Genomic DNA, 22,931 nt, shown 5'->3' with positions numbered 1-22,931 from the left:
TCAGTTCTGGCCCCTTACTACAAAGACATTGAGATGCTGGAACGAGTTCTGAGTAGGCAACCAGGTAGGTGAATGGTCTGGACCTTCAAATCTTATGAGTGGGTGGCTGAAGGAAATGAGGCTGTTCAGCTTGGAGAAAAGTAGGTTGAGGGGAGAATCTACTGCTCTTGAAAAGAGGTTGTAGCAAGACAGGGGTTGGTCTTTTCTCAGAGATATCAAGCCACAGAAAAACAGGAAATGGCCTCAAGTTGTCCAAGGAGAGGTTTAGATTGGAGATTAGGAAACATTTCTTCACAGAAACTGTTTTCAGACACTAAAACCAACTGCTCAATGGTGGTCACCACCCCTGAAGGTATATAAAAGATATGTAGATGTGGTGCTTAGAGACAAGGTTTAGTGGTGGACTTGGCAATGTGCTAGGTTCCTGGTTGATCCTAAAGGTCTTTTCCTGCCGAAATGATTCTGTGATTCCATTCAGTAGAGATACGGTATGCCTGAACATCCCTCTCTGTGCTCACATGCAAGCCTGCCTGTTACTGGAGTGGACAGAAATGCTCCACAGGCTGGCTGAGACAAGGCTGATGCCACCTGACTCCCTCAGTCAACAGCAAAACTATGTGCAGCAATTGCCTGTGCAGGACACTTGGACTTTGCACAGGTTTGCATCCTCAAGTAATCCATGCAGCTAACATCAGAGACTTCAAAACAGCAGCAAAAGGGTTCACAGCAAATATCTGTAGCTCTTGCTCAGAAACGCAGCTATTACCCCAAAGTAGTTCAAAGCCTTATGGAAAAAGGCTTCAAGCAGCAGCAGCACTCAAGAGACTACTGAACAGGAAAGCCATGGCACTGTTTATTCAAATGCTGCCCCATGGCAGCAAAATCCTGCAGGTCAGAAAGTCAAGAGCATTAGTGACAGTGCCCAGAAGGCAGCAATACCAACCTGTACCCACACCAGCCCCCTGCAGACCATGCAATGAAGCTACTAACAGCAAATGCCATAGCAGCACAGCATGTTTGGTTCCCGTTCTTTTATCCTCTCTGATCAAATGCTTTGAAATTAGTTTCAGATTACTTTTATTAGCTTTATTAGTAGTCTGAGGGGATTAGCCTCTATGCAATTACAGCTTTTTTAAATAGTTCATGTTGTCCTGAATGACCCAACCTACATCAGTTATTTTCAATAATCAGATTGTGTCCAAGTACCAGTTCTGACTCATTGCCTGGAGGAAAGACCTGTACCCACTTCAGAAATTTTGTCCTTTTGGTCAATTGGTTTTTCAAAGTCAGGCAAAATCTCACCTATTGCAAAAGTACTAATGGACTGATGATCAGCACATATTTCTGAATGCTGCTACTTCCAAGACTGTGGAAGTCCATTTTTAGATCCACAGACTTACCATGCTTCTATACAAGAATGAAAAATTCATTCTGTTTCAGTGAGTGACACAGAAACAGTTTTGGTCTGTTTAAGTGCATTACATTTCCTTCATAAAAACAAAGCTATGTGTTATTCTAGTAAAACATTACACTAGAATAAATATGGCAAAACAGTTCAGGTATTATAACTGCCCTACTTAAAAGCTATACAATTATAAAACAGAAAATTTAACAGCAATATATTATCAAAACTACCTGCAGTGTAATTCCTGTCATTAAAGGGTGGAAGTTCTTAGGCATATTTATTAACTGGGCAAAAATTAGTAGAAAATAAAGGCATGGATAAAAATTATCTTGGCAAAGGAAACAAGCGCTTTTCTTAACATTGACCTAAACAAAGCCATGGTATTGAAAAAGAAAAAATGTCACATAATACACTGAAAAAAAAAGATACCCCTCACAGTTCTCGAATAATGCAGAGCACTACATTCGTTAACACTGATAGAAGAAAAAGTGTATTACAATCAATCTAAAGGCCAGATGCTATGGTGTTAAGTGCTAAAATTAATACGGAAGAGGGATATAGGACTAAAGGGTATCAATTAGTTATTATGCAGATGCTAAGATTAATCAGGGAGAGGTGAGGAAGAACTTAAGTGATCCAGAGTAATGCATTACGGTTAAAATTTACACATGAATCTATACATCAGTTCCTGAGTAGAGAGCAAATTTGGACATAATTATTTTAAAGGTGTCTGTGGATACATTTCTCTCTCCAAATAAATGGGACTATGAATGCATCACTACGACTTACCCACACTGCTTCTCATTCTCCCTTCTTGAGAAAAGTTCTCCGCAAAGAGCTAAATTCATCACTGCACGTCCTCTGAACAACTCAAGAAAGTCACACTACAAATGGCACCATGCTTACTAGTTACAAAACATTTATAGTCTTAATTACAACATACTCCAATATTTTAGTGAAACATCAGGTATAATTACAGTGCATTATATAGAGAGTACAGAAATATTTTTATCGCAAAAAAAATAAATAGAAAAAATATGTAAACATCCTGAGGAAAATTCTGCTGCCACTGAAGTCAGTTTTACAGAACCACCACAGGTATGAGAGCAGGCAGTATTTCACACCTCTTTTTAAAGCCTATAGCAGTGCACATAACCATTCAAAACAGTTTAAAGTGCATTCAACATTATAAAAATATTTGTAAGGTTTTGAAAGTTTTACATATGCGGATTTCATTCATATCTATTACGTCTCCTCAATCTCATGTCTTCTGATTCAATGTCATCTTTTTTTACCATTTCTTGGTCTTCTACATCTGTCTTTAACTGATGTATTTCACACTCATCATAGAATTCATGCTCTTCTACTTTGTAATCATTATCAACATCCTCAAGCAAACCTTCATTACTGTCATCTTCTCCATCATCCATTTCTTTCTCTTGAGAACGTTCAACAAATGACTGAATGAGATCTTCTAGTATCTCATTACAAGTGTGGCTGACATCTTGCAGTTCAGCAGAGAAAGAATAAAAAATAAAGTTTAAATTAATAGAAAAGCTCCAAATTTCAGGTCAATGCTCTCCTTCTCAGCTAATACAAAAATATCCCAAATTTCTAGCAAAGTATTCTTAAGATTTAAGTTTCCTTTTGGATTACTATGCACCCCTTGGAAAACTACAGCTGAAATTAATATACAATTTGTTGTTAATATATTATGCAAGCATTACCCATAGTCTCACAAGTTCCCATATGGGAATCCTTAACTAAGATTAGTCAAATACTAACAGACTGTTCAGGAACTCACATTCAAGAAGCTTGTTTTAAAAAAGCAGAATGTGACTGTGTGGTGTATCATAGTTCAATGTCTTTTAACACCTATTCTTAAAAAACAGGTGTGTCAAAAATATGATGCATCAAAAATTTGACATTAGATACACCTCAAACAGGAAGAAAGGTACTCCTCCAGAATAAAATTAGTTCCACATACACCTAGATACACACACACATACACCTACCTAAGATGCAGGAGATCAACATTTCATAGTAAGATTTTTTTATTCTTCTAAAACATAAAATACCTAGTTATCCTGCTGAAAATCAAAGTACCTTTAATCTTGTTTTCTGATTTATCTAATCCACTTTCTTTCATCAGTCGTCTAATTGACTGGAGATGTGTCATTATTTCATCTTTCTGCTCACACGCTAGAGCATTAAGACTAGAAAAAAAGACAGACGGCAACAGCTGAAAGATTACCTTAGAAGTGAGTGCTTGATATTAATGTACAAAATGGCAATATCTCCTTCTGTGGATAAGTAGCACAACTAGCAACATGCTTAGGTCAAGATTTTCTTTGAGAACTGTCTCTTGAGAAGTGGGGAGCCTCCCACATACACTGAAACATCTAGTCATTGAATCCTAATACTGGAGCCCCAATGGCCAAGGTTGAGTAATGACTACTGAAAGAAAACAGTTATCTGTATTTTATTTTAATACTACAATGCCTCATAGAGAATATTAGTCTAGAGGATTTTTGCATTTATTTCTTATGTGTGTACTCTCTCCTCAACACTACTAGAAATTTTCTAGGTAACCTGCTCAGTGAATTTGCTGCTCAATACGAGCAGCACATATGAAGTTTCAGAAGTGCAAAGGGAACAATAATGGAATTCTGCATGTTTTCAACTAGGCTTCATGAAGAATGTCAGTCTACACAAAACAGATTGCAGGGGTATTTTAACTTCCAGCAGATGGATAAGGCCCCAGTTTCTTAAGAAAAGAACATCTCTACCATGAGGTTGTATTACTTATTCCCTTTCATTTCATTACTTATTCCACTTTCTAACAGAGAAATTATATTTCCTCCAAACACATACAATCACTTAACAGGCTCATTTCAGAACACAAAAATAAGCAGCTATACCTTGATAATTAATTTTGCCTTCTAATTAAATAAAACAAAAATCCTACTTTCTGCTGTAAGAAATCTAATTCCAATAAGGGCTTTCAAATGCTACCGAGCTTAATTTTTTTTAAAGTATTTGTCCCCTCAGTCAATATTAAAGTTTTACTAGGTAAGTCACAAAAATGTGACCAAAAGTCTGAGCTTTTGCAGCTATTTTTGATGAAAAAGAGCAGGCATTGTCTGTTGAGAAGATCACATATTGCAAAAGAGGCCGCAGATGGCTACAGAAATGGTAAGCAATTAAAGAAGTTCCTAAACGTTGTTCCCTACCTCTATATAAAGAGCATTCTAAGAATTCTTTATTAACATTTGGAAAAATTTACATTTACAAAAAACACTAACTGAGATGTTTTAGAAACACTCACCAGTTTGACAGTGGATCCAATTGAGTCAATAAAGAATTTAACATTTTCTCTGTCTGTGCTAGATGGTGCTCCAGTTCCAAAAGCTGATGCTCTACCCCACCCCCCAAAAAAACAAACAAACAAAAAAACCCAAAACAACAAAAAAACAAAACAGTGGGAGGACAGGAAAGAGAGAACATTGTGAGAAATCTACTTACAGTACCAAAAGGATATTAATTTGTATTTTCAGTTGGGCAGATTGGTTGTTTTTTCTATATAAAATCAGAGAATATGGTAAGGTAAGAACAGAAGCATACTATGTGTGAATTGACGTCTTTTTCCTCCAACAACCTGTCACACAGAGTGCCCAGAGAATACCTTGGATAGAAAGTGAACAAAGCTGCGGGCTCTGTCTTCCCAGCCTCAAAAACTATGACGTTCCAATACTTATTGAGATATAAGTAATGTATTTATCCTTTATATGCTGTCATGAATTTGCCCACTCACACCTCACAAATATATTCAACACAATGCACTGGAGCCAAGAGTAGTAACTCCTCCTAAAACACTATTAAACTTTGAATAAAGAAGAATGCAACATGCCAGGATGGTAAGTAGCAGTGTAGCAAATCAGTGCTGAACCTGATTACAAATGTATTGTACAGAGACATTAAGAGGCTGATAGTTGCCTAACTAATTAAAAATGTGTTTTTATAAAGGGGAAAGAAGTATGAAATCAGCTCAACTCTGCTGTGCTAAAACTGTTTCTCCAAAGGAAAGCCCACTTCTTGGCACTATTCCTGGCAGAATAGACTGAATCAGTCTATGCATCATGAATCTGCATCATGAAGAAAAATACCGTAACCTTTTATTATCTCTACTATAAACTGTTAATGTTTTTGATCTATAATTTGGCCCAGAAACAGTCTCTAATTTTTTTATCCATAATGTTACACTATCAATACAGTTTAATTCTAAAGCAGGTAATTGTATTCGTTTTAAACACTATTAATTCTGAAGAGTATTCTGTAGTGAAATGAGGCAACCAGGTGCCACTAATTGCCAGGTAGTGGGCGTGAGCTTGTGTTAAGCCCATCTGTGCCTGATCAGGGCGGGCCCCCACTGCGCATGAGCAGGACCAGGGGGCCAATAAAAGGTAAGGCTCAAACTCACAAACTCAGCTCACACCGGAACTCACAATTTCGGCATGCTTGGCTTTATTGCTCCACTAGAGCTCATCGCAGTCAGGGTGAGGCTTTGAGGAGTCTTGAACCCACGGCCCCAGGCATTGCTTGGGTTGTGTGTATAACAGCATGCTTAGCCAGCTGCGCCACTCAAGCCTCACCCTGATGGCAATGAGCTCTAAGTGGAGCAATAAAGGTAGTACAGTGCTGAAAGCAGCAGTTAAAGCCAAGCATGCCGAAATTGTGAGTTCCGGTGTGAGCTGAGTTTGTGAGTTTGAGCCTTACCTTTTATTGGCCCCCTGGTCCTGCTCATGCGCAGTGGGGGCCCGCCCTGATCAGGCACAGATGGGCTTAACACAAGCTCACGCCCACTACCTGGCAATTAGTGGCACCTGGTTGCCTCATTTCACTACAGTATTATATGGTATTTCAACATCCTGTGGTATGGAATAGTATGCATAGTATTACGTGAGAAAAACATCAGGTATTAAAAGAGAACCATACTATACAATTGAAGCTGTTTTACAGAATACTGCCACCTGGAGTTTTTGAACTAACTTCTAACAAGTGTTTCAAATATTCACAATAACAATGTGTTTTTTTGTAGGTTCATAACTGCACACAAGTAGCTTAAGAGATGATTCTCATTTGGTTAAACTGCATCAACTAAATATGCAGTGTGAAATACACATTCTTGGTGAACATATGCATTCTGAATGGGTATCTTACCTGTTTCTTTTGCCTTGTCTTCTGTATTTTTTTCTTTTTTGGAGAGAATTTCATGTGACTTCATCTTTAATAAACAAAGTCATGTAAAAAGACTTGACCACTGATTGTATATTAAGAGTAAAAATGTGCTTAGAAATTTACTGAAATAGCAAACACAAAAATGTGCTCAATTAATGAGACTTTTTTACTGCTGTATGTTCTTCCCATCTTAAACTGACACTTCTAATTTTCAGCAACTGACAAAAGTTCTAAAAGTAGTTTTTATTTTAACTTCAGTTTTCAAAAGTGAACAGAAAGAACCTTCTGACATCATCTACCTGGACTTACTCAAAGCATTCAACACTGTCCTGTATGACATTCAGGTCTCTAAACTGGAAATATATGGATTCAATGGATGGACCACTTGGAGGATAAGGAACTGACTGGATGGTCATACTCAAAGAGTGGTGGTCAATGGCTCAGTGTCCAAACGGAGACCAGTGATGAGTGGTGTCAAGATCCTGCACATGGGAGGGGAAAATCCCAAATCCAAAGACAGGCTGGATGGAGAACAGACTAAAAACAGCCCTGAGGAGCAGGACTTGGGGGTGTTAGTTGATTCAAGTTCAACATGAGCTGGTTATGTGTCCTTGCAAGCCCAGAAGGCCAACTGTATCCTGGGCTGCACCAAAAGAAGAGTGGCCAGTAGATCAAGGGAGGGGATTCTCTCCCTCTGCTCTGCTATTGTGAGACCCCAGCTGTAGTACTGTGTCCAGATCTGAGGCCCCCAGCACAGGAAGGACAGAACTCTTGGAGCAAATCCAGAGGAAGCCCAAGAAGATGATTAGAGGGCTGGAGCACTTCTCCTATGAGAACACACTGTGAGAGTTGGGGTTGTTCAGCCTGGAGAAGAGAAGGCTCTGAGACCTTATAGAAATCTTCCAGTATCTGAAGGGGCCTATGGAAAATCTGGGTAGGGACTTTTCACAAGGGCGTGTAGTGATAGGACAAAGTGTAATGGTTTTAAGCTTGAAGAAGGAAGATCTAGGTTAAAAATTAGGAAGAAATTCTTTAGCGTGAGGGTGGTGAGACACTGGCACAGGTTGCTTAGAGGGGTTGTGAATATCCTCTTCCTGGAAGTGTTCAAGGCCAGGTTGGGTGCGGCTTTGAGCAACTTGGTCTAGTGGGAGGTGTCCCTGCCAATGGCAGGGGCACTGGAAATCGCTGACCTTTAAGGTCCCTTACAACGAATCATTCTATGATCACATGATTCCATGGTTCTAGGTCACTGGATCCAGTCTTCTACCATTAACTATGAGGTGAAACTTCTTTCTCTAAATTAATAAAGATGCTATTATAAAAATTTATAAAAATACATTTCAATCCTATAAGCACAAAGAGCTTTAACATCCAAAATATTGTTTTTATGATGTTTAAATTTTACTTGCAGTCAAATTAAATTTATTTTTAAAACCAAACTGGTCAGCCTCTATATTCATCTTGCTAAGCTGTTTTATTTTCTTACACAGGAAATTATATGAAACTGACTATGGAAATGAAGATGTTGTCTCCAGTCCTTTCTAGGCTTAAGTATTTCAGGTGCACTCTGAGAATCCTAGGTGCTGTAATATCTCTTACTATACATAATAGATATCAGGACTTGATATATTTGCAAAAAAAAAAAAAAAAAAAAAAAGCCAACCAAAATCAACTGGTCATATGTTCTCCTTTCTTAATTTACTAATGATGCTGCAGATGCATGACCAAATGAGATGTCCAAATAAAAGGTCTTGACTACTTGCTATACTAATTAATTGTTAATCTAAGAGTATTACTCTGCTGGAGACATTCATCTCCTTCCCATACTCGATCTCGTTGTGAAGGATGAAAAGGAAGTGAAACATTGATCAGACTTCTTAGATTCTTATGATTCTTATTTGAGGTTGGGGTGGATGGGCGAGAACAAAATTCTCACTTTAAAGTGTCTAAACAAAGTCAGAAGTTTTCATAAGGAAAAATGAAATGTGCTACAATTCTATATTTGGAGCTCACATTCAAACCAAGCAAGACAACAATATACTTGGCTCTTGGACAACAATATTTAACAACTAGGGAAAAATAAAGCCAAACCAGTTACTTTTCCCTTTAATTTCAATTATTTAATACTTGTCTTAGGACTTACCTTAAGAAATTTGTATGCTGCAAACACACCCACTCCAAGAGCATACAACGGCATGAGGGTGAATGCTAGCTCTCTGCCATTTCCTCTTTTTCTCTCCCTCTTTATCTCTTTCTCCATTGCATTTTTCATCTGCTGAAAACTCTGGTAAGTATTACTGTCAGAATTTCCTTGATTCAGGTAAAATCGATGACCTGTCTGAGGACTACCTTAAAAAAATAAATTGAGAGAAGGCAAAGCTAGAAAGGAAAGTAATAGTCAAATTAGTTTCACAACTGGAATTAAAAAGTTTTCTACTTGTGTGATCATCTTTGTTCAACACTTTGTTGGAAATACCAGAGAAAAAGGAATTTAATTCTGCTAAGCTAAGACGCTACTTTGTGATAAGAGATCACAGTGTTTTAAAACTTAAAGTGAGCCAAAAAAGTTTTTCAGACTTCTAGGGCCGACCCTGACTGCAGCAACATTTACTATTATGTCTGCAGCCACATCATGCCAGACATTACTGCTGGTTTTAATACAAGAAATTGGTCAGTTTGCAACATGTGCATTTGGAGTAGACCTTATTTGGTCTGTATGTTTGCTTACTGGAACTTGAAACAGCTGGACAGTTACACAAAAATTTAAACATCCTAACTGATACAGGCAGACCTCAAGCTACCTTAACTATTTAATCTAAGAGCAGGCACATGGCTTCTTTCAATATAAGCAGGTTTAGACTTACTGAAACAGCACTAACTTGTCTGGAAATTATGTTTTATCTCATGTATTGCTTTCCTCCTTTCAGATTATTTGTCATTGATTATTAGTTTTAAGATTGCACTCTTTTTTCCTTACCTTTAGTTCTACTTGGTTCTAATGTAAATGAGATTTATTAAAATATCTAATGGCACAGATGAAAACTCTCCCATAGGTCATATAAATAATAATGTGGTTAAGTGACATAACTCTGTCCCGGCACAGAGGAATCCTAATGGAGTTCAAATGTCCTGCACCAAGTTTATCTCAAGGAAGAAACATCAGTGTGTTACTACTGGTCAAACATGAAAAAAGAAGCCAGGCAGGTGAGAACAGTAGATTTGCCTGAAATTTATTTTGCAGAGTCCTGGACCAATACATCAGTAGATTCACAGGCATGTGAAGTGTTGCTTTTTTTAAGGTTCGATGTTAAAAAATTTGGTCTGTAGGAAATGACAGCTACCACATAAATTGAAACTAATCAAGCAAAACAATACAGAGTTTAAGAAGCACAGTAAACTGGGAAGAAAGTTCTAGCAGCTCAATTCTCACTCTTTCTATCTTTGAAATGTACTTCCGGGGAAAAGAACAGACACAGAATTTGCAATAATACAGCAACTACCTACGCGTTGGTTTACAGTGTCTTGGAAGGCAGCATCATCACTGAATCACAGACGAACTTCAGGAAAGCAGACGTTAGGTATGTTTCAGCACATATGTGAACCTATGGACCTTTAGCTAAATCCTCAGCTAATGTACACTTAAGAAGCTTAACATACATTTACACCAGTCAAGCTTTAACAAGAAGCAAGCTGTCTAGTATCTAGATAGTATCCAGCTGTCTAGACAGTGGTATCTTTTGTGAACAAGCATCTTGGATTATTTCCAGTACACTACCTGACAAAACCTCACACCATTCTGCGTTAAAGGTCACTAACACTTTGCTTCCCCTCTTCAATTCTAACAGGCACACTGCTTTTTTTCCCTCTGACACCTCACAGCCACCCATTCGTTAACTATCTTAATGCTTGGACCGATGATCTTAAAGGTCTTTTCCAACCAAAATTATCATAACTGCTATTCCTCTGCAGGGATTAGTCATTAAACTACCCCGCTAAGATACGTTTCCAGTAACAGGGCATTCTCTGAATTTAGAAGCAGTTTTCTTCAGACAACACAGACAAAAATCAGGCGCAGAATATAAAATGCGGGGCGGGCGGGTAAGGCCAGAAGCTCAGAGTATAGACGCCGGCAGCCTGAACAGGCCTCCCCCTCATGTCCGTGTAAACACACAGCGCTTCCCGCCAGACGCAGCCGAGCGGAGGCGCAGCCGCCTCCCCTGGGCCCTCCTCTCAGCCCGGCCCAGGCAAAAGCGAGCTCCGAGCAGGTCCCGCACCGAACGCCGACTGCAAAGCGGCCCCTGGTACTGCCCTGGCCCCTTACCTTTCCCATACTGGCGTGGATCGTAATGGCCGGTGCTGGCTCTACCACCCCGCGGAGACCGGGCGGCTCGCAGGTCTCCTCTTCCTCCTCCTTCTCTTCCTCCTCCTCTTCCCATTAACATCCTGGGCATGACGACGAAGACGCAGAGCACCAGCACCACCGAGACCACTACCTGCTGCAGAGCTGACAGCACCATGGCCGCCGGCCAACGAACCGCCGCCCGGCGCAGAGGAACGGCGCTCGCTCCCCTCTAACTGCGGTACGCGCCCTCTGGCGGGCTCCTCGCGCCGCGCCGCTGCAGGGCTCGGCCGGCGGTTCTCTGGCAGGGAAGGTTCTGGAACAAGCTGAGAAACAGAAGGGGCCGGCAGGTGGGGCCCTCCCTTCAGGCGAGGCCCTGGCAACTAGGACCATGAGGGCGTGCTCGGTGGTGCTGGCCTTGGGACTGGTGCTGGGGGCTGCAGGCAGTCAGGAGCCCACCTTTGCGAGCATCACAGATAAGACCTTCATCAAGGACTGCGTGAGCATCCACAATGACCTCCGTGCCAAAGTTCAGCCACCCGCCAGCAACATGCGATACATGGTAGGGACGGTCCTGGGGCTGCCCGGAGTGGTTTCAGAGCCTTTATGGGGGAGATGCAGCAGTGGCCAGGGGTCTCTTGATGATCCATGGTCAAGGTGGATCAAGGGTAGCATCACTGGTTTATGTTCAAATGTAATCACATTTATTGGAAAGGAAATAGTGTAGGGAGTTCAATCAGTTGTAGTCAGGTGAGAACAGAAAAAAGCTGGCATGCAGTATGAGGTTGCAGTGATTCTCCCACTCAACCGTGCTCTCATGAGAGCCCATCTGGACTGTGTCCAGTTCTGGAACCCTGTTTTTTGGATGGATTTGTAGCCTGAATGGCAGATAAGGAGGTACAACTTTGGAAGTGAGGAAGATTGTGGTAGACACTGCACTCAGTTTACTTACTCAGGAATAGGAAAATGAGAGAAAATTTTGAATCGAGGTACACATGTAAAAAAGATGGTTAGAAGAAACTGAAGGCATTAGAGAGAAAAAGGTTTTGGCAGCCAGTGGAGTTTTTGTAAAAGCCACACACAGACTAGAAGTAAACAGATAGGTACAACGACTGATAAATGTAGGTAATAAAACACAGGATCTGTTACATAATACATAGAACTAGATACTTTAATGGTACAAAGAACTTCCTGAAAATAATTGTGGCTGGAAAAAAATAGCAAACATCACTCATGTTTGGGAATCAGAAATCATGTTAAGAATGACAGACGGCAAAGAATAGGTAACAGAATGAGTTACTGGCCAAACATTGGCATATTTATCTCATGAAGCTGTCTTTCTAAAATAGATCCAATAGGATCAGTAAGATTTGTTCCTACAGGCTTTCTTAAAAATTCTCTAAATATAAATCTATAGTAGCTGTGCATTTTTACTTTGAATTCATTTTTATGTACCTAATAGAATCCTTAATAACCAGTTTAACAAAAAAAAAGCTTCATGTTTAATGTGGAAGTGATTTCTTATCTGAAGATAAAAGTTCATACTTCTGTGCTGCAAAAGGAAAATAAAACACAAGTACTTGCTTAAATAAGGGAAAGTGTTCTATTGGAAACTGATGGATATGATATCTATCTGTACTTTATTGACAGTTTTATCCAATTAAGATGAAATTGTAATTTAACATTGCACAACTATTCCACCTTTCCTATTTTGCAGACCTGGGATGCAGCTTTGGCAAGGACTGCCAGGGCATGGGCAAAGAGATGCGTTTTTCAACATAACATATACTTAGATAAGAAATATCAGTGCCATCCTGATTTTACATCTGTTGGAGAGAATATTTGGACCGGAAGTCATCAAGCATTCACTGTTGCTAATGCCGTTAAGTCATGGTATAATGAGTTAAAATTCTATAATTTTACAGATCAGAAATGTACAAAGGTTTGTGGTCATTACACTCAGGTAAGAGTTATCTTCAGTAGAATATCCTGTATAGTGCCTACCAGTTAAGTCAGTAGTGGATTTAAATAATACAGAGTTGAATGTATGGTTTGTAGTGACTGACAGTTTTACTTTCTCTCTTTGTATTCTCAAGTAGTGACTGCATTAACGGCTCATTACTCCTGCTACTTCTTTGTCTTGTAAAATAATAATCCATTCCTCTTGTCCACAATATTGGCACTGCTAAAATCCTCAGTCCTTCTTGCATTGTATCAGCACCACGTGAATTTCATAAAATAATCATTTCAGGTTTTCTAGCTGCACAGAGTTCTGAATTCTGTAAGTTTGAATATGCTGTTCAAAATAATCACAGCTGCAGAATGCAGTACACCTTAGATATTTTAACAGAAAGAGAAAATTCAGCGAAAGTAAATTGTACTCTGCAAATGCTATAAAAAAGAAGGAAAAAAAGAGCATCAACAACAAAAGAGACAGTTTGTGATATACTTTTGATTTCTAAGTGGTAATTCTGACAAACTTTGTTCTGCTGAGAAAGTAAAGGTTTTCTCTGAACACAGTATTTTAAGTGGATTTATTTTCCATTTTTAAAAAGTAAGCTTTGCAGTAGAATTAGTTTCATCTATGACCAAACACGTAATATTTCACTGATACAAATCAGACAATAATTTTAATGTCAAAAACATTTAATTTTAAAAAACACTTTACCTAGGATTTAGGGGAATTTGGGCCTGCAATCTCTGCTTTGCAACTGCAAAATATCTGCATTTTGATGAGGTCTGAATCCTTTACTACTCTCAGGACTGCAGTATGCACTGTTATTGAGACCAGCACTACAAAAATAGTGACTAGTCTTGAAATTCTGTGTGTGGTTTGAGGTTCTAGCTGAATGTGCTAACACCTAGGAAGCAATGATAAATATGGCCCTAAATTATCCATACTGTATGTTTTCACATGCATTACTGATCCTTTTGGGCCTCATGTTAAATACCACCAGACGTCTTCCTATCACTGGGTTTCGTACCTGTGTAACAGGATAGCCTGGGGGGCGAAAGCCCATTTTTGAGAAGTCCGCTATCAGTTCACGAAACTCTGGATAGCTGTCCATGTCAATCATCCATCCTGGAGGAACAGTAGGAAATGGGGAAGCAAACTAACTTCAGTGGGCACATGCAAACGTATGGTGATTTGGCTATCTAGTCCTCAGCGCACTGCTTCATGAAATCCTGGGAAGCCTAAAGCAGACGCTACCATCTGTACATGATGACTTCTAAAATTCAAAACATTTTGAAAGATTAACCATATCTAAGCTGTATTTAATTAGTAAATGGACTTCAAAAAAACCAAGTCCTACAGTTTAGGGCAGGCCAGTGCTAGAAGAGATTTTGAATGCAGATACTGGTGGTTTAACATGTGAGATCGCTTAGGAAACCCACAGTTTCTGTTATAAATTATTATCAACAATAACCTACTATAATTTCTTATTTCAGTATTCAAAGATGCTCAGACTACAGTATGTGCAAATTACAGATTAAAATGACCTGCAGTATACTTGCAGTGAAACTGTTACAGGACATGACGGTAGCTGCAAGGTTCTTTTTGAGTTAGCTTCAGATTGTCTTTTCTCCCTTATTTCCCCTCAAGTGTTAATTATCATTTCCTGCTCTTGGTTCCACCTGTAACAAACTCTGGCTGGAGGATTTAAGTTGTGCCATTTACTGAGCAGAAAATCTTCAGAAGATTAGAATTAAACATTATCTTAAGAAAGTATTTTTATTTTTCCTCTGGCATAATAAATTATAAAATGTTAAGTATCAAGGTGCTTCCTTGCATTTTACAATGTGCTGCTCAACTTTGCTGTCTGCATAGAATTATGGAGGTTTTTGCACATTAATCTTCAAGTGATGTTCATTTCTAAATTTTTTTTTTCCCTGATTAATAAAGTGTGCTCCTTTCTAAGGTAATCATAGTTAAGGTGTGTCAAAATGTTCCTGAATTTCAGGCAGAATTACAAAGGAATGTAATAGAGTATATAGGTTAAGCACCAATGAACACGTAAAACTATATGTGTCTTCAAAATTGATAGTTAAATACCATGCATGATCCAGGAGCCATCATAGTTTTGAAGGCTCAGACACAAAATTGAAAATGAGTAAAACACACAAATCTTAAATGGATAGACTGTTTAAACCTACTAGGAGAACCATGATGCAGAAATCTCCAAAATGGTGGAAATACTAAAAAAATGTATGAAGCCCTTTCCTAAAGGCCCCTGAAATGCTTAGTCCTTAATCCAGGATTTGGGTAACATCACATTAAGCATTAAGATCCTTTTTGAAAAAGGGTTATGTTGAAGATAACTGCTTCTTGCAGTTACAACTGAAGAGATGGAACTTTAGGAGTTGTTCAAATCAGTTTGTCAAGTTTGAGGCTTGCACTGTTCATACTGGGAAGATACAGAGATAAAGCCACTATAACTTCATGTTTTCCAGAAATTATATGTATGATCATTTAGATGTTCTACCTACATACTTAAACATTTTTACCTGAATTCGGTATAGTTCAGTTAATCACATGCATAAAGTATATTATTAAGTGTAGGAAGAATCTCTAAGAAAAAAGAGATGATGCTCAAATTGGAAGTGATAGCAAACTGTCTTAAGTAGGGCAAATAACACCAGCTAATCTGCAGATGTGCAGCACTAAAGCTTTCTGACTTAACTTTACAGTAGTAGTCAGATAGACCACTTCTTGCCCACAGGGGAAGCCCGTTATGCAGTTCTGAGTTACAAATGTTGAAATTAAAGGAGTTATTGAGTAGTTGCCATCAGCCTCCCTTTTGTGCCCTAGAATTTAATACTCCATGGTGATAAAGCCAGTGACTTACTGAACAAGTCTGTAGAAGCTTCTGGGAACTTGCAGCATAGGCCACTTGATGTTAAGTAGTAAATTTCTAGTAGTTAATCTTTAAAAGCTCACCTATGAGCTGTTCTTTTAAATGAATAACGAAGATCACATGTTGAAAAATGAGATAATATGTAGAATCCTAGAAAATAATGTAAACTTCCTGGATATTAGACTACATAACTGTTGAGTTTAGATTTTAATTTACTTTAAAACTGTGGTTTTTAGGTTGTTTGGGACTACTCATATAAAATTGGCTGTGCTGTTGCCTTTTGTAAGGAAGTTGTAGGAATACGAAATGCAGCACATTTTGTCTGCAACTATGCACCAAGGTAAGTTGCTGGTTTGAAAGTTAAAAAATTGAAAGCAATTGTAATGACACTTAGCTGTAAGTTAATTGGGTTCTTTATTTACTGGCAGTCTTGTAAGTACGATCTGAGAAACTGATGATTGTCTGAATCAGTTATTGAGAAAGCCATGAACATTAGAATGTGTACTTGCACTTTGTTAACCTGTTTACTGATAAATCTCATTCTGTGCCAATCTTAAGTAAGTATATCCCAAACTTGTCTCATGCTCTTCTTCAGGAAACTTTCCAGCCCAAGTAACTACTTGGCCTGTCAGCCTGACCTCAGTGCCTGGCAGGGTTATGGAGCAGATCATCCTGAGGGCAATCACACAGCACCTACAGGATGGACAGGGGATCAGACCCAGCCAGCACGGGGTTAGGAGGGGCAAGTCCTGTCTGACCAACCTGATCTCCTTTTATCCTCAGGTGACCCACCTGGGGGATGAGGGAAAGGCTGTGGATGGAGTCTACCTGGACTTCATCAAAGTCTTTGACACCGTTTCCCATAAAAAGCTTTTTCTCCCGAAAAAGCTGTCAGCCCAGGGCTCAGACAGGAGCACTCTGTGCTGGGTTAGGAACTGCTGGAGGCCCCCAGAGAGTGGTGCTGAACAGTGCTCATCCAATTGATGGCATCCTGGCCTGTGTCAGGAACTGTGGCCAGCAGGTCCAGGAAAGGGATTCTTCCCCTGTACTCAGCACTGGTGAGGCCACACCTTGAGTACTGTGTCCAGTTCTGGACCCCTCAGTTCAGGAAGGAGATTGAGGTGCTGCAGCAGGTCTAGAAGACCGAGAAGAGCAATAAGGCTGGTGAAGGGAGTCGAGCACAAGTCCTATGAGGAATGGCTGAGGGAGCTGGGATTGTTTAGTCTGGAAAAGAGGAGGCTCAGGGGAGACCTCATCACTCTCTACAACTCCTTGGAAGGAGGGTGTAGCCAGGGGGGGTCGGTCTCTTCTCCCAGGTAGCTCCCAGTAAGACAAGAGAGCATGGACTTAAGCTCTGCCAGGGGAGGCTTGGGTTAGATATTAGCAAGACATTCTTTACAGAGAGGGTGATCAGGCATTGGAATGGGCTGGATTGGATCAGGCATTGGAATGGATGGATTCTCCATCCCTGGAGGTTTTTAAGAAGAGACTGATGTGGCACTCAGTGCCATGGTCTGGGAACCACAGTAGTAGTGGATCAAGGATTGGACGTGATGATCTCAGAGGTCTTTTCCAACCTGTCTGATTCTGATTCTGTGATTGATTCTGTTTTCCTATGAAACAGAAGAAATGAGAAAGCAGCTGTAGGAAACTGCTTTCAGAGCTGTAATTACCTCTAGCAGTTTTTTATATTTTTTGTAACGCACTTGAGCTTTTTACATAATTTTTTTAATAGGAATGATATAAATAATAACAAGATGTTACATCAGTTGTTTGTCATCATTTTTTTAACTAAGTAAATTAAAATTGTGACTTCTTGCCCCATTAATTAAGCTGTGATTTTACCAAATGTTCCTTAAGCATTAGGAAACAGTAAATGATCACAAGAAAATGTGCAACATGTGATTTTCCATTTAAACTGATACTCTAAAAAAAGCATACTTACTTGTCAGTGCTGTTCCTTAAGCAGGAAGAGTCTGAAAATGGAGGCAGATAGTTTTAAAATAATAAATTTTGTCTCATAGTGATACACTGTCTACAATCAAGCATGTGCCTGAACAGTCTGTCATTTTTTGAAACATATATAGCTTGTGATCTTGCATGACAGCTCTTTTTTCTTCTGGCTTCTAGCAAACCTGGGCCTGAACTACTGGGAAGCTCAGTTATCCTGAACTAAAAATTTCATTGGCTTCTGTCCATCTCTCTCCCTGTACTCCAAAACTGGACTTGTACTTGAATTGTTAGTTTGAAACTTGCTAGTAAACAACTTGATGAATCCTGAACATATTTTCAAATTATTACTATATAATTTTACTATACTATTATAAGATATAATTGTATTATATTACTATACTGTTATATTGTTATATGATTATTATATTTTTATTATTATAATTTTTAAATATTTTCCTATGTAGTGGTAATTTTCCAAGAAGACCATATGTAGAAGGAAGATCATGCAGTAGCTGTGGAAAAGGGGACACCTGTGAAAATAAACTGTGTAGTAAGTAAAAGCAAATGTAAAATTCAGTGTATAAAAGGAAATAATACAACCACCTACTCAATAAAGAATGTTTCAAGCTCTGTTTTACTCCTCGATGATTCACAAGTAATTTAAAACTATTCCAAGGGCCATTTAACATTCAGGAGACAAACAGATGACTCATGTTTTACTGAATCTGTGCCTCAGTGATCATTATGGAGTTTTTTATTATAGATAGGTGTAATTCATTATTTTGGTGCAATGTATTGTAGACTGACTTCTACTCTACTGACTTCATTAATCATGCTGAAGAAATCAGCATCTAGCTACATACTTTTCAAAGAAGCATTTAGTAGTAATTCTTAACTGGTCTAATAAGCACTCAGAAAGTTAAAAGCTATTCATCACTTGTATTTAGACTAAAATATTTTAATTGCAGTTACTAGGTCTGTCATGACTGTTTTGCATAGGTACACCTAAATTACATTCAAGCACCAGCACAGCTGATTCTTATACACTCTGTAAGCAGTCACAGTAACTGTGAGAAAGTCATTCTGGTTCTGTAATTTGTGCTAGAATTATAAAAGAAATTATTCACAAACACACATTTTCTTTCTCTCACCTGGCTAAGTCTGTGGGAAAAGGGGCTGCACATTGATTTTATTCTCTAGCTATGAAGTATTTCTTCCTTAAATGGGGTAATTCTTTTAACTCTGTTCTTGTCAAGAAAGTTAATTACTGTAATGAAGTGCAAGGTATTGATGGAGTGCAAAATCAAGAGACAGAAACCTCTAGACCTGACAACTTCCACCTGCTGGGAAGTTTCCTGTGGATAAAGTTAAGACATAAATTTTTAAGATTAAATTAATACACTGGGATTAAGATTTGTGCTTTCTGTTTAACAGTTACTTTGTTTGCTCAATATATATGTTAGTTTAACTTTATAAACATTCAGCAGTTCTGTTGATCTTTTTAGTTTGCAGAAACCTCTGAAAAACATTTTAGCTTTTATTTTATTTGCAAGGTTTATCAGTGGGAGTGTTTTTCAAAGTCTATTGACTGTAAATATGGTGAGATTGTTTCATCTGGGTAGTAAAGATTTAAGAGGCTCCTTATATCATGGCTTTCTTATTTTATCTTTTTCCAGGAAATCCTGAACGCGATAAGATTATTTGTATGTATTACAATTTTATGTTGTTACTTATATTCCTCAACTACTTTAAATGCAGGTACTACAAACAAATCTTATATTAATATGCTTATTTATAGATTATCCAAGATGGTACCCTCCTTGGGAGTTCGGAATCACCTGTGATGAGGCTTGTATCACTCTTGTAGTTCTGAGAGCATTGTTGATGTTTCTTGCTTTTGTAGCTGTTTATTTTATCAAAAAACACTGTACAGGCATGCATATCTCCACCTAACAGGATTTGAAATACATAGAATCTTCTGAAGATACATGCTAGTGAATTAAGCAAAAAACTTAGACTGACATTACTTTAAAGACAGCTTCGTTTGACCATAATTTTTTGCTATTACATTATGCTCCTTAGAGAAAGTTAATATGCAAAAAAAGTGAAGTTACATGTGAGTAAAACCTATATTGACAAAATATTAAGCTAAAGATGGTATCTGGTTGGTACGTAATTTGGAACTTTAATTTTAAATACTAAATTACCCAAAACTGTGACATACTCTATTCCTGGAGTTCAAGTATATGTCATTTAAACAACAGTAATTCATACTAAGCCAGTATTCAAAATCATAAATGCTTAATTTAAATGCCTAAAGAAAGCTGGCATCATAATATGTACTAAGTCATGTTTCCTAGAAGGACAGAATATTTTAAACAAAATGTATAAAGTAAGAAGATGGTTCTTTAGATGTCTTGATGTTTGTTAAATTAGTGCAGCTTGGTATTTATAAACTAATGCACTTATTGTTCAACGAGCATTCATTGAATTCACTGAGCAATGTGAAGTTTTAGATTTATTAATTATTTTGTTCTTAACTCCCTCTAAATCTTGTTCATAATTTTATTTTTTTTTTATTCCTTGTTTAATGTGTACCACTGCTCACACATAGTGTATTTCCTGTTTTGTGAGGGTTCTAAATTTTCAATAAATTTTCTTTATTTTATCCTGAAACTTGCTCAAGTCCAGTTAATCAACACGGATTTTATTCTCTTACGTCCAAGATATGAAGTCTTTCATTAATATGCTTTAGTTAACTTTCTCAAAAAGACAGATGACATTTATACAAGAATCTGAAGCTTTTTTTCTTACAATAATAGCAAACTAGATTTTTTCATTATTGTGTCTTAGCCTTTTCTAGTGAATGCTGATATAACTGTATGAATGTTCATAATTATTAGGTAATGTTTCACCATTATTGTTAAATGAACAAATTAAAAAAACCCTCACAAATTCTGCTATGAAGAATATGTATGTAGAATATGCTATCCTACATATTTATAAATCAAATAAAGCTTAAAGAAAGCTCCCATGACTTCAAATCCAGGAACAATCCTACACTTTTTTCTCTGTGTGTGATTGACAATTTAGGTCTCAAATGTTCCAATTTATTATCTAGTATGTACTGATAATTCCAATAACTGTGTAAAAATAACAATATAAATCTCAAAGAAAATCAGCTAGACTTTTATTGTAGATTTAAAACTAGGCATGTGCTAGCTATTTTTTCTGTAAGTTTAATATTCTAAAATTAATAAAATACAGAACAGATTTTTCAAATAAAAGTTTTGTTATTTAAGCTTGGATTATGTTCTCAAATCTAGAAGCCTGACACTATATACCTAAAATCATAAATAGGTGGCTCCTACATGCACAACTGTGCAGTATGAAGGTTCCTAAGCAGCAGCTCTTTCCACTGGTTCACTTTGAGTAATTAGCACTCCTCATCTCTGAAGATAAAATCATTATTTATGTCATATTAGGGTTTTAAGGCCTGCTTCAGAGCTAAATTTCAGACAAAGGAAAAAGCCAAAATATAAAGTACAAAACTACCATAAAGCTCTTCCAAGTTTTAATGCATTAATACTGCAACATTTTAAGATACTGCTTTTTAACAAACAAAATCCACCATTTACATTCACTTATTAGAACGTAAGTTTCCTACTTGGAGCTGTGAGATAATCTAGAAGAAATTTGTATCTAACACAGTAATTTCTAACCCTGAGAATAGCTGTCCTTTTTGTCATTTAGTAACGTAATCGCAGTTAGGACTGTGGCAATAGAGTATGCCTAGGAGTGATGGCAAAGTTGAGAAGGAGCTCTGCAGTCTGCCAGAGCTTTAGAAAAACACTGGTTCCTACCAGCCATATTTATTCCAAGGTGATAGTAGGCCTTTAATCTGAGATGACATAGTGTTTTTCCTGAGCTAAGAACTGTGGAATTTGCAACGCTGACTGATGTGCAGATTGGGATGCCATCAAGTCCTGTTTCAATAAAATAAGTGGTTTTCTATCCATGAAAATACTTTTTCATTCTACTTCCCTGAAATTTTGATACTAGGTTTCTGTCCTTAGGACTAGTTCTCATGGTGTCCAAATGTTTTGCCAAATGGATAGGACCATCACAAAATACACAGGCACCTAATTAGAGAAGTTAGTTCATCCTTATTGAGGTTTTAAATGATACAATAACTGGTAAAGAGAAGTATGACAAAACTAAAATGCAGTAGCGAAATCAAAGCAAAACATGGCAATGCATGTAATAGTTACTACACAAACACAGCAATAGCGATTAATAAAAATACATCTCCAATTGACAATTACTTTAGCATCATCCAGATCCGCAGTCACTGCAGAGCCCCAGTTGCTGAGAGGATCTGGAGAACCCTTCCTGGCAATTAGGAAATCCTACGCAGTGTGTCTGCTCATAGATGAGGTCTCCAAAGTTAGTGGCAAGAGGGACCAGCATTTTATAATATCAAATTTGAGCAAGACAGAATTACTTCCATTGTCGTTTGTGCGGACACACTTAACAAATGACACCAGAGATTAGCCAGGGACTATGGCATGGTTGCTAGGGTTCCCTAAAATACCTCACCTAGGCATTTTATCAACATTTCCCTAAAATATCTATTGCTCTCCCATTTTTCCTGATCTCGGCTCCAAAATTCCAAACGACCGGACAGGGCTCCCAAGCCCTAAGAGTGACTACTGTAAACTCCTGCTGGCTCTCATCCTCTCATGGAACCCTGCTTTCAGCACCAACAACAAGCAGGCTCCATATTTTCTTTAGTACCTAAAACCTCATCTGTTCATCCCCTCAGCTGCTCTCTCATTTTTGCCTATTTTGGCTCCAAAATTTCAAACAAAGTGACCTGGAACCCAGACGCAAAGAGTGGCCACTGAAAACTTCTGCTAGCCCTCTTCCTCCCATGGAACCCTATCAACAGCACCACCAAAAATCAGACTCCAGCTTTACATTAATGCCTTAAACCTCATCTGTTCTTCCCTTCTGCCACTCTCCCATTTTTTCCCAATTTTTGCTTCCAAATTTCAAACAGACTTACCAGGAACCCAAACACAAAGAGCAGCCACTAAAAAATCCTGCTGGCTCTGTCCCTCTCATGGAACCCTACCCA

The 22,931-nt window shown here is 38.2% G+C and overlaps 2 protein-coding genes across 2 annotated transcripts; one reads left to right on the top strand and one right to left on the bottom strand.

The window, feature by feature from the left end:
• Positions 1-854: 854 nt before the first annotated feature.
• CCDC107 (coiled-coil domain containing 107) lies at positions 855-11,210 on the bottom strand. Its single transcript, XM_030454312.1, has 6 exons — positions 10,965-11,210; positions 8,787-8,992; positions 6,626-6,689; positions 4,734-4,824; positions 3,512-3,621; positions 855-2,909 (listed from the first exon to the last, which is right to left on the bottom strand). The coding sequence occupies exons 1-6, from the start codon at positions 11,158-11,160 to the stop codon at positions 2,638-2,640; spliced, it is 939 nt and encodes a 312-aa protein (XP_030310172.1). The 5' UTR covers positions 11,161-11,210; the 3' UTR covers positions 855-2,637.
• Positions 11,211-11,373: 163 nt separating this feature from the next.
• LOC103538181 (GLIPR1-like protein 1) lies at positions 11,374-19,744 on the top strand. Its single transcript, XM_030448844.1, has 6 exons — positions 11,374-11,544; positions 12,700-12,945; positions 16,075-16,178; positions 18,256-18,341; positions 19,468-19,494; positions 19,590-19,744. The coding sequence occupies exons 1-6, from the start codon at positions 11,374-11,376 to the stop codon at positions 19,742-19,744; spliced, it is 789 nt and encodes a 262-aa protein (XP_030304704.1).
• Positions 19,745-22,931: the final 3,187 nt, after the last annotated feature.

This window comes from Calypte anna, chromosome 1 (assembly GCF_003957555.1).
Source record: "Calypte anna isolate BGI_N300 chromosome 1, bCalAnn1_v1.p, whole genome shotgun sequence".
NCBI lineage: Eukaryota > Metazoa > Chordata > Aves > Apodiformes > Trochilidae > Calypte > Calypte anna.
Note: the sequence above shows the minus strand (reverse complement) of the source record. Positions and strands in the feature narration are given on the sequence as shown.

Excerpts from the sequence above, each read along its gene's own strand:
- CCDC107 (XM_030454312.1), bottom strand. The coding sequence starts at position 11,160 with ATGGTGCTGTCAGCTCTGCAGCAGGTAGTGGTCTCGGTGGTGCTGGTG. Across the intron at positions 8,993-10,964 it reads TCCACGCCAGTATGGGAAAG|GTAGTCCTCAGACAGGTCAT; the intron begins GTAAGGGGCCAG and ends TATTTTTTTAAG. Across the intron at positions 4,825-6,625 it reads AGACAAGGCAAAAGAAACAG|AGCATCAGCTTTTGGAACTG; the intron begins GTAAGATACCCA and ends GGGGTGGGGTAG.
- LOC103538181 (XM_030448844.1), top strand. The coding sequence starts at position 11,374 with ATGAGGGCGTGCTCGGTGGTGCTGGCCTTGGGACTGGTGCTGGGGGCT. Across the intron at positions 12,946-16,074 it reads TTTGTGGTCATTACACTCAG|GTTGTTTGGGACTACTCATA; the intron begins GTAAGAGTTATC and ends TGTGGTTTTTAG. Across the intron at positions 19,495-19,589 it reads TGAACGCGATAAGATTATTT|ATTATCCAAGATGGTACCCT; the intron begins GTATGTATTACA and ends GCTTATTTATAG.